The sequence below is a fragment of the Marmota marmota genome, unplaced genomic scaffold, assembly GCF_001458135.2.
Source record: "Marmota marmota marmota unplaced genomic scaffold, marMar, whole genome shotgun sequence".
NCBI classification, from domain to species: Eukaryota; Metazoa; Chordata; class Mammalia; order Rodentia; family Sciuridae; genus Marmota; species Marmota marmota.
Genome location: NW_025999990.1, coordinates 7,228,530 through 7,240,578, shown reverse-complemented (window position 1 = coordinate 7,240,578; position 12,049 = coordinate 7,228,530). Strand labels below are relative to the sequence as shown.

General features: G+C 44.4%; 1 protein-coding gene across 1 annotated transcript in view; it reads left to right on the top strand.

The window, feature by feature from the left end:
• The window catches only part of Phlpp1 (PH domain and leucine rich repeat protein phosphatase 1), a gene marked incomplete at its 5' end in the record, with an annotated part of 222,766 nt that extends 215,251 nt beyond the window's left edge, over positions 1-7,515 (top strand). Inside the window, 2 exons of the mRNA XM_015482324.2 lie at positions 2,367-2,595; positions 5,420-7,515. Of these exons, the coding sequence (XP_015337810.2) occupies positions 2,367-2,595; positions 5,420-6,553 (1,363 nt within the window). The remainder of the gene's footprint in view (positions 1-2,366; positions 2,596-5,419) is intronic.
• Between the last annotated feature and the right edge of the window lie 4,534 nt (positions 7,516-12,049).

Here is a 12,049-nt window from a genome sequence, read left to right as displayed (position 1 = left end):
ATTCCATTGAGCAGTATATGTCTTTCTTTATCCCTTTTGATTAACTTAGGCTTGAAGTCTACTTAATTTGATATAAGGATGGAGACCCCTGCTTGTTTCCATAGTCCATGCGAGTAGTATGTTTTTTCCCAACCTTTCACCTTCAGTCTATGGATATCTTTTCCTATGAGATGAGTCTCTTGAAGGCAGCATATTGCCTTTTTTAAATCCAATCTACCAGTCTATGCCTTTTGATTGGTGAGTTTATGCCATTAATATTTAGGGTTATTATTGAGACATGATTTGTATTACCAGCCATTTTTGTTTATTTTTGGTATTTAACTTGACTTGGTTTCTCCTTTGATTAGTTTTTCCTTTAGTGGTAATACCTCCCTTTGTGGATTTTCATTGTTGTTTTTCATTTCCTCCTCATGGTATATTTTGCTGAGGATGTTCTGTAGTGCAGGCTTTGTAGCTGTAAATTCTTTTAACTTTTGTTTATTGTGGAAGGTTTTATTTCTTCATCAAATCTTAAGCTTAATTTTGTTGGATATAAGATTCTTGATTGGCATCCATTTTCTTTCAGAGCTTGGTATATGTTGTTCTAGGATCTTCTAGGTTTCAGGGTCTGGGTTGAAAATTCTGCAGACATTCAAATTGTTTTCCCCCCCTATATATAATCTGATTCCTTTCTCTTGTGGCTTTTAAAATTCTCTTATTCTGTATGCTAGGCATTTTCATTATAATGTGCCTTGGTGTGGATCATTGTGATTTTGTACATTTGGCATTCTATAAGCCTCTTGTATTTGGTTCTTCAGTTCATTCTTCATGTTTGGAAAATTTTCTGCTATTATTTCATTGAATAGATTGTTCATTTCTTTGGTTTGTAACTCTATGCCTTCCTCTATCCCAGTGACTCTTAAGTTTGTTCTTTATATATTATCCCATATTTCTTGAATGTTCTGCTCATGGTTTCTTACCATCTTTATTGTGTGATCTACATTCTTTTCAAGATTATATATTGTCTTTATTATCTGAGGTCCTGTCTTCCAAGTGGTCCAATCTATTAGTGATGTTTTCTGTTGAGCTTTTAATTTGGTTTATTGTTTCTTTCATTTCAAGGATTTTTGTTTGTTTGTTTGTTTTTTAGAACCTCTGTCTCCTTATTGAAGTAATCTTTTGCTTTCTGTATTTGCTTATGTAGCTATTTATTGAAATGATCTTTTGCTGCCTGTATTTGCTCTGTTATGTCATCCTTTAATTCACAGAACATTTTAATTATGTACATCCTGAACTACTTCTCTGTCATTTCTTCTGTTGTGCTAGCTACACTTGTTCTAGGAAAAAAACTGAGATGTATCACATGCATTTTCACATGCGCGTGCATACATATACATCCTTTGTAACCTCCCAATAGGTCTGCTCTTTATAACTCAAGCACTGAATAAAATATAAGAATCGAGGACCCCAAACTCTGATTAGTAGCTCCACTTTTCACAAATCTGTCTGCCTTTAAAAGGAAGAAAGTAGAGCTGCTTTGGAAGAGCCTTAAAGCCAAATCTGGTTGTGGATGTTGGGAAATTGGAATGTAGTGACCCAAATTGTCGGCCCATCTCCAGGGCTTTTTGTGTGCCTCTTGTTTTCTTTATTTGTTAACAGGGTACAAGATTGTGATGAGCTTTTCAGTCCTTAGGGGAACTGTATGTTCTTTTGTGCTTGATCTACTAATACATGTGAGTAGGCAGCCCTAGTTTTCATAGCCACTATTACCAATTGCTTCACTTAGATGTTTGATAGGAGTTGACAGTACCTGAGGGTCTGCCTTGCTGAAACAGGGTAGTGTTTTTCTTAACTCTTTTGCTCCTGTACCATTTGGAAATAGCAGAGACCTGGGAGGAATTACCATTTGCAGGGCTTATAATTGGAGTTCTTTGCTCCTTTTGAGTGTCAAAATTTGTAAGGGCTTCATGTATTTATTAATCTATGAGTTAGTGGTCATAAGTAAAAGAGTAGATCATAAGCACTTGGTGTTTGAGGTGTTTGTGCTGGAGGGGCTGTGTGATTGACATGGGGTTAGCTGACTCTCACAGTGGTCTCAGGACTCCTTCATTCCAGACTAACTCCTAGGGCTTCTAATGAGAAAGTAACACTTTCCTCCCTAGTTTTGAGCAGATGCCTCTTGATGTGAGTGTGTGTGATGTCAGGTTCCAAGGTCTCTTTTCCTCTGAGAAGTTCACTGGTTTGTGCTTTGATGAAAGAAGCTGAGTCAAATTTCCAGTTTCCTTCTACCTCCTGGCCCTGTCCAGTGGTACAGTCTTCCCATTGAATTAGTAAAACTGAAACGTGATGGGTTGTTTGAATTTTCACCCCCTGTTTTTGGATTCTAGGAAACTTGGAACTGCTGGGCAGAAACTTGGAGGTGCTGCTGTCCTTTGTCATATCAAGCATGACCCTGTGGACCCAGGAGGATCCTTCACCTTGACCTCTGCTAATGTGGGCAAGTGCCAAACAGTTCTTTGTCGAAATGGAAAGCCACTGCCTCTGTCCAGATCTTATGTCATGAGCTGTGAAGAAGAGCTAAAGAGAATAAAGCAGCACAAGGCCATTATCACTGAGGTGAGGAAAGAGGGATCTCCCTCATAATGGTGGGAGGAGTGACCAGCAGGTCGTGGCAGAAACCAGTAAGGGAGCTTTTGCCTTCAATGGACATTTTTGAAGTTGGCTTAAAATTATGATTCTAAGTTAAAATTTAGTGTTCTAAGTCTATAGTTTCACAAAATAAATATCTCATGGTATCTATACATACCATACAAGGAATGTATATACCCTCCAAAGACTAATGTACATTACACATATCAACACAAGGAATAAGGGATAGAGTAATGAAACGCCAGTTGCCATCATGCTTGATGGCCATGATCTCATTTGGTCCTCACAGCCCGTCTTCAGAGGTGCTGACTCAGTGATCAAGGGTTCTCCTAAAATCACACTGCTGGTTTCACAGCTCTGCTATTTGCAAGCTCTGACCTTTAAACTTTTCTTAGCCTTAACTTCCTCATCTGTACAGTGGGAATTTTAGTGTATCTGTCCTATCTTAACACGTCTGTGTACATGTTCACTACTTGTTATTTTGGTTCAGGCCTCACCCAGTGGCAGTTTTGCCCCTCACAGAAAACCAGGTAATATCTAGAGACATTTTTGGTCACAACTGGGCAGAGTGCCATTGGCCCATTGTGTCTAGAGGCTAGGGATGCTGCTAGACATCTTATAATGCACAGAACAGTTCCCACAACAAAGACTTATTTGGCCCCCAAATGGCAATAGTGCTTTTGTTGAGAAACACTGGAGTAAATCGATAGCCTATCAAGGTCATTACTAGTGAAACTTCCAAAATGGGCTCCAGTAGTTCTTTCTGCTCCATTTACTAATTCACCCTGCAGTGTCAGTTACCTCTCATTTGCCTGGAAAATGATAGGCAGTAGAGCAGTGATCCCGACAGATACAAATCTGCCCATAAGAAATTTCTAGTCTTACATTGTCAGTAAGACCCACAGTTCAAGGCAGGCTAGTGAAGCTTGTGGTCCAGTAGAGAAAAGCTGTGTTTTCCCCCTTTCTCCCCTCCCACATTTTTTTGTTGGTGCATTCTAGTTGAACGTAATGGTAGGATTTGCAGTATAACAATATAATTTGGTCACCATCACTCCCCAGCACTTCCCTGTCCTTTCCCTCCTTCCACCCCCAGTCCTTTTCCTCTACTAACCTCCCTTGGATTTTCATGAGATCCCCTCCCACCTTTCTTGTCCTTTTTTCCTCTCCAGCTTCCACATGTGAGAGAAAACATAACAACCCTTGACCTTCTGAGTTTGGCTTATTTTGCTTAACAGAGTGGTCTCAAGTTCCATCCATTTTCCTGCAAATAATATAATTTCATTCTTCTTTGTGGCTAAGTAAAAGAACTTCCGTGTGTACATATACCAGATTTTCTTTATCCATTCATCTGTTGATGGACACCTAGGCTAATTCCATAGTAAAAAGTCTGACTTCTGATAGACATTGTAAGGGCCTGTAGAAATACTGTGGAATTCCATAGAAATGAGTCGGAGTGTGAATTTGGTTCTCTGTCTATCCTAGGAGCAAGGAGGATTAAAATCAATAGTAGACACTATGTTAGGAGCAAAGACAGCTAATACTGTACAGAATGTATTGAATTCAGTGCTCAGCAATAGGCCCAGTGTGATCAGAAGGGAAGGATTTCTGCTGTGTGAATCAGCAGGCAGTGTGTAGGTCAGCCCTTTTCTCTTGTTTTCTATGCCTTTCCTCTTATCGCTTTGGTCTGCATTGCTGAGTGCTCAACAATGAGGGGTTTGGGTCTCATTTTTCACTTCTGTACTTGAAGTGTGCTCTCAACACACACACAAATACACAGAACCATTGGTTTTGATGGGGAGAATTCTTAAGTGTGGGCAGAAGAGCAAGGGTGGTTCTTGTCAAATCCACACTCTAGGGACAGATTCCATCACTAGAGTCAAGTGAATTCAAAATCATGCCTAAAGCTCTGTTTGACTAATTTTACTTCTAAGAATGCTTCCTTCTTAAAAGGGTGGCATGGCGAGGTTGTGTGAGGAGTTGGGGACAGCACCCTAAGAATAGGCAAGCACCTTGCCAAGCCCAAGTCAAGGCAGGTGGTAGGGGTGGAAAGGAAGAGGCTCTTCTGGAAGACACACACTAAAAAATTGCATTTGACATCATGGAGCCTTCTCTGGAAAGAGGTATTAAAACCAGGGGCATTAGGAGACACGTCATGGACCTGAGAACCTGAAAGAAGTGAGCAGACACGTGGTAAAAACTAATGTAAAGGTCTTTTTTGCTGGCAGATGGTTTGGAACTTTGGCTGCTGATTTAAATGGCATGAGCTCAGCTCAACTAAATCTGGGAGAGACTCTTTGCCTACCCCATTTGCCAACAGGAAGTCAAGTTCAAGGAAATAATAAGAATTGGCACTTCTCCTTTGGCATCTGCCTCTCAAAACATAAGCATTCTGACCCAGCTAGTCACACAAGATTTTCTCCACCAGTTAAGAGCTCCCGGTGTTTGTCTCCTCTTCTGGGCCTTCCAGCACCTCCCCCACTTGCGGTTCATGTACTAGTGGAGAGGAATGGAAGGTTGAATGGTACCTGGCTCAGGTGTCTTTCTCAGGACTGGCTTACCTCACAGAGGCTCCTCCTCTCAGGAGGAGCTGGCCAGCACGCTTGCCTTGGAGGTAAGACAGTCTTGCCTCCTAGTGTGAATGTGGTCCCAGTAAAGAGAAGAGCTGAGGTATTCTGCTCTTTCCCAGTCAGGCCTGCACTCTCCCTGTGGTGCTCCAGTCAGGGGACTCAGGGGGACACTGCACAGTTGCCATGGGTGTTCTGTGTTCACTCTGGAACCCTTCTTCTTCCAGGACGGCAAGGTGAACGGAGTGACTGAGTCCACGCGCATCCTGGGCTACACCTTCCTCCACCCCAGTGTGGTGCCTCGCCCCCACGTGCAGTCCATTCTCCTCACCCCCCAGGACGAGTTCTTCATCCTGGGAAGCAAAGGGTTGTGGGACAGCCTGTCCATTGAGGAGGCCGTGGAGGCCGTGCGCAATGTGCCCGATGCCCTGGCAGCTGCCAAGAAGCTGTGCACACTGGCCCAGAGCTATGGCTGCCACGACAGCATCAGTGCTGTGGTGGTGCAGCTCAGCGTCACAGAGGACAGCTTCTGCTGCTGCGAGCTCAGTGGTGGAGGGAGCGTGCCACCACCCAGCCCAGGCATCTTCCCTCCCTCGGTCAACATGGTGATCAAGGACCGGCCCTCTGATGGGCTTGGAGTGCCGTCTTCCAGCAGTGGCATGGCGTCTGAGATCAGCAGTGAGCTCTCCACTTCTGAGATGAGCAGCGAGGTGGGCTCTACCGCCTCTGATGAGCCCCCATCTGGAACCCTGAATGAGAGCAGCCCTGCCTACCCCAGCGAGCAGCGCTGCATGCTCCACCCAGTCTGTCTGTCCAATTCCTTCCAGCGCCAGCTGTCCAGCGCCACTTTCTCTAGCGCCTTCTCTGACAACGGCCTTGACAGTGATGATGAAGAACCAATTGAGGGTGTTTTCACCAATGGCAGCCGGGTGGAGGTGGAAGTGGACATCCACTGCACCCGGGCCAAGGAAAAGGAGAAACAGCAGCACCTGCTGCAGGTACCAGCCGAGGCCAGCGACGAGGGCATTGTCATCAGTGCCAATGAAGATGAGCCAGGTCTGCCCAGGAAGGCAGACTTTTCTGCTTTGGGGACCATTGGGCGCCGAAGGGCCAATGGCTCTGTAGCGCCCCAAGAAAGAAGCCACAATGTGATAGAGGTTGCTACAGACGCACCTCTCCGAAAGCCTGGAGGCTATTTTGCTGCCCCAGCTCAGCCAGATCCTGAAGATCAGTTTATCATACCCCCAGAGCTGGAAGAGGAGGTCAAAGAAATCATGAAACATCACCAGGAACAGCAGCAGCCGCCACAGCGGCAGTTTCAGATGGACCAGCTGCCAGACTGTTACGACACGCCATTATGACCCCGTCTGAATACTGTTTTAAAAATAAACTAACCAGGAAAGACAGTTGTAAGAGTCTCCCAGGCTCACATTAAACCAGGGGTTTTACTCCATGTCCTTCTCCCAGACACTTCTCCCAACCTGTCTTTGCAGCTAATCTGTAGATTCTTTTCTTGTTGGTTATTTTTTAATGATTACTTTTCTTCTAGTGATGCTTTACCAATATGATTTAAATTTGTTAACTTCTTTCCCTAACATATCAGATGTGTAAAGACAAAGAACAAAAGGTTTAATATATTACAGAGAAACAGTTAATGATAATGTAATATTTTTTAAAAATGGCTTTTTGTGTTTGTTTGGAAGCCAGGGCAGGTTGCCATTGCTAAATGATTTAATAATATTGTAATTCTGTATTTCTCTGTCGGGGGGAGGCTTTTTTTTTTTGTCTTGAAAAATGATAGACATTTGTAGAATATGGAGACTAACTCCTAGGAGTTGCTTTACTCTGTCAGGTGACTTAAGTCACTGGGATTCACTAATTTTCTCTGAGAGAACAGTTGATTGAGAAATTTCTATTGTAAATAGCTCAGTGTTATATAGTGATGCTTAAAATGTTTTGTAGTCTTGGCATAAGGACACAACCTGAATAACTGACATCTCCCACTCTGATCAACCCTCCCTGCTCAGCCCCCCACCCCCACACACCTGCAGTGCAGTGCAGAGACCAGGTGCTGCTGCTCAGATAAGTGGCTCTGAGGCCACTGGAGGAGCCTGCACTAAGGGACCCTGAACCTACTTGCCTCCTCTCCCAACCCCAGCCTCTTGACTTTTGCAGACACTTTTTAATTATGTTCCTTACTGCTGCCACAATCAGCATGACTGTATAGAGTTCCACTAGACTATTTACATACCAGAGTTATATTAAAGCAGAATGCGCAAATGACATGTCATAATTTTTGTTATAATAAATACAAAATTTACAAGTTTGGACCCATCTGCCTTTGTCTCAGCAGCCAGATGTGTCTTGCAGATTATCATAACTGCTTGGGTTTGGAACAAATAGATGAAATGTTGGATATTACTGATTTGGATTTTTTTTTTAATGGAAATACACCCAACCAGTTCAATGACAGTCAATGAGGAAATGAAATTGACTTTAGGCTAGAAGTGTAAATAGCTGGTCTCAGAGTTTCTATTTCTTCATGTTACGTAGGGTAGATGTTAAAGGGGGATAGGTCGAGGTTGCATAGAGAAGAGACCTGGAACAGTTCTCCTCCACAGAGCCAGTTTTTTTTTTTTCACTACTCCTCAAGGCTCCTAGCCATATGAACAGATTGAAGATAAATAGCAGGTTGGCTCACTCTCCACCACTACAGAAATAATATGGGCACATCAGGTGTCCGCAGGGACTCCCATGTTCCTACCTGACTCTCATCAGGCACACTGGCAGACTGTGGGTCTCCTACCCCACCACATACCCTTTCTTTCCCTACTCTGCACTGACTCCTGCCTTCTGTGTTTCATGTGGACCAACTTCCCGTGTCTGTCTCAGATCTTCCCCAAATGGTACCTGGCTAGTTGAGTGATGGGGCAGTTAGTATTTCTTAATTTGTGGACTCAATGCTGGCCTTTCGACCTCTCACTCAGTGGCCACTGAGTTGGCCTTGTCTTGCTAATGACTTCATTTCTGTTTTGTACTACTTGTACATAACGTCTGTTGGGAACCACTAAGGCCACAGAAGAAGAGTTGGCCCATTGCAGCCTGGTGAGACTCAGGGAGTTGGATTTCCCAAATATAAGCAGACCTCTGCCTGAGCCAATAGCAGAGCCCCTCAGGATCCTGTCCCAGATCCACTCCCTTTCTCAATTCTCATCCACTCCATGTATCAGAGCAGATGTGGAAGGCTTCAGGTTTTCCCACCAGTGCCTTATTCCCCACGGGAAGTCTGAGCTGGCTGTCTTAACTTCCTCAGTACTTAGATCCCCCACTGGGAAGGATGTAACTGTCACCTTTTATGTTGTTACTAGAGTCTGGCTAAGTTGCCCAGGCTTGCCTCCAGCTCACAATCCTGCCTCTTGATTTCTTAGTAGCTGGGATTACGGGCACACACCAACAGCTCAGCTTCACCTGTCCTCTCAGTGGTGCAGACCCAGGCCAACAGCATGACTCTCCTGCACTGCTGTCCGCTTCTGGAGGGGTCAGAACCTGCTGAGTATGGCCAACTATGCCAACAAGTACTTCAGAATTCCATAATGGGTCCAAAGCCACTATTGTGCCCCAGGGCAGCCACCAGCACCAGTAAATCTCGAGGACTTGTCTCATTTCCTAACTTGAGTAGCCAATATGGAAGAAGGGACAGGAGAATCAGAGTTGGTATTTTCATGAGTCCCCCCACCCCTCGTCCCAGTTCCTTCAGCACTTGCCTCTATGTCAAGTTCATCATTAAGCAACCTTGTGTACATAGTGCGTACAAGGTACTATGAAGAAGGCTAGGATTTTGCCCTGTGGGAACTTGGGGTTCACAGGACAGGGAGATGAGAAGGTCATTTCATTGAGCACATGTGGAATGACCAGAGGCATAGATGGTCATTTATGCCTACTTCTACATGATCCCCAATCATTTTCTGAAGATTTTTCATTTCTGTTCACACAGATCATCTAGTAGTATGTGTAGAGCTGCTTAAAAACTGAAGTGGGTTTTTTGAATGTTAAAGTGCTTCATATTTGAGAGTCTCTGAAGCCATGGTATCTATAGGGTGGGTCTTAGGGAGAAGGGCCTCCCTGCCTGCTGTATTCTCTGCTTCCTGCAGATGATTGGGAAAGGTTTAAAGGGGAGTGGAAAGGAGGAAGAGGTCAGGGCAGAAATGTAACAGCTCTAATGAGGCTTACAAATTTGCTGGTAAAAAGCCCCACGTTGACGGCCCTGGAAGTTGGTGTTGGATTTGCCACGTGCCACCAAACCTCCTGCCCTCAGCCACCCCTGGAGTACTGGCACTGTCGGGGTGCCAGGTTCAGTCTTTGGGCCCAGAGACCCAACCCATCCAACCTGGTTTCTCCTGATTGCTTTTGTCATAGCGCCATCTGCTGGTGGATTTAGCTTTGGGTGGAAATGGGCTGGACTGAGCTCTACCTCTACTCTCCCATGAGAAACCAAGTTGATATTTCTTGCTGCTTTCCTAGACACGTGATAAGAAGGAATCTGACCACCATTAAATGTGCAAGAAAAGCTTTCTTAAGTCATTGTTCATTGCACTTATGGCCGTCTCTGCTTTGTAAAGTGCTATGATTAATGACAACTGATTCCTGCCACGGACACGGTTTTCCATGGGAAATTAACATGCAGAAACATCAAGAGGTGCAACCAGAGTCATAGTATCTCCAACACCATCCAGTTTCCCTCCTCTGCCCCACAACCCCTGGTAAAAGACAAAACGAAAAACATCTGTACTATGCTACGGACCTTATGGAATGACATCTGGTAACACCACTGCTGCCACTGCCCTGGGGAGAAAAGGAATCATTCACATTTGATTAGGTTGCCTTTCGTGTGAACACTCATCAGAGTCTTCTGAAGTCATCCCTGACACACATCAGAAGGCAGAATCTCTATATTTAAAGTGTGAAGGTTGCAGTATCTGCTCTATCTACCTCCCCAGCAGTCAAGTTAGGTGGTGTATTTGAAGTAATTCATAAATAGTAAAGGTTTATTCAGTGTAAGTATTATTGTCATTGTTATAAACAAAAACCCGAGAGTGGTCAGAAAACAATTGGGAGCACAGCGAAAGCACCTGTTTAAATGAAAAACTCTCAGAAGTAGTTCTCAGAGGAAAAGATTACGTAGGGTAGAGAAGGTAGACTTTTTTCATTTCTTGCCATTGAATTTCAACGTTTCTTTGCATTCATCTCCCTAACTCACATATTGTGCAAATGAGCATAGGCAGAATTTGTTTTCATTATTGTCATCTGTCATGAGCTGGTTGTTATTACCGTGTATTTGAAAGATAGTGCTTTCCCTCTTTTTTCCCTCCCTAATCCCTGTGACATCCAATACCAAAATCAGAACAAAGTTCAAACCAAGTTTGTCAGAAACATTGCCCTGATCAGTAAGTAGAAGTAGGAACTACATTTGGCAAGCAAAGCTCTGGGCTAGTGGTAGGAAGCAGGCTCCACAGCTCACTACCCTCCTAATACACCTGATGCAGGGCTGGGATTGTGGCTCAGCGGTAGAGCACTTGCCTAATTCACCTGACGCTTGTCCTGCAGTGTCAGGAAGCTCTGGATCTCAGCTCTGGTCACCAGCATTGGGTCTGCAATGCCTGGCTTAGGTGTGAGGACACTGTGCTGATCTCCAGAGGTCTTGAGGGTCTGAGCCAGCCACACACTGTCGGAAGCCAGATGGAGCTCTGCAGATTGTCCCCTCCATCCTAGAAGACTCCATCCCTGAACACTTGTCAGAAGGAAATGCGTAAATGGTCCCCAAAGCTGGGGTGAAGTGCAACTTCAATGTCCCTTGCCCAGGATCGAAGGACCTGTGAACATGTGCTGCATTTGACTAGGGTTCATCAGTCCCTTTGTTTCATTCTAAATCAGAACACACTGCTCTGCACTGAAGGGGCAACCAACAGAACGCTCATATTTGAGAGTCTCTGAAGCCATGGTATCTATAGGGTGGGTCTTAGGGAGAAGGGCCTCCCTGCCTGCTGTATTCTCTGGGTCGCCCTCCGTCTGCTTGTGACTAGAATGGCTCTTCTTGCTGTTCTCCCTTTCGAAGGAGTGGAAGTAAGGCTGGCTCCATATTGAAATCATTTATTTTCTAGGCATCATTTTTTTTTCAGTCTTATTCCCACAAACTTATACTTTCCCCTGCTTGAGAGGAAGTCACAATGGCAACTGAGATGGTTTCCTCAAGTGTTACACCTCCAGACCTTGACCTGAACTCATCGATAGTCACTTCGTTTTCGGAGTCTTTAAGAAAAGTGGTCCCCAATTAATATTTGAAGTTTTTTGTTTGTTTGTTTTAAACCAGAGATTTAATGCAGTCACTGAGCCACATCCCCAGCCCTTTTAAATATTTTATTTAGAGATGGCGTCTCATTGAAATTGAGTTGCTGAAGTTTTCACTAAACTGAGGCTGGCCTTGAACTTGTGATCCTCCTGTCTCAGCTGGGGTCACCTTGGCCACTCTCCCCTGGGCCTCTTGGAGTGAGAACAGTGTGTGCCACCCTACCCAGCTAATATATGGAGGTTCTTAAACCAATTTCCTCTTGATAGAAATTGCCCTGTGAGCCAGGAATTAGTCAAGCACATGAAATGAACACCTTTTCTCTGCCTGACAACCTATAACGCCTTCAAAAAACTACTAGAGCACCTCAGGAGGAAAAAATAGCTTATTTAAATGAGTGTCACATTTGACACCTCAGCACAGGGAGCAGTACTTCCCCAGGAGCAGCAATAACCCAGAATCGTCATGCTCCCACAGACCCTAAACCCCTCCGCTTACTCAGATGTTCTCAGCC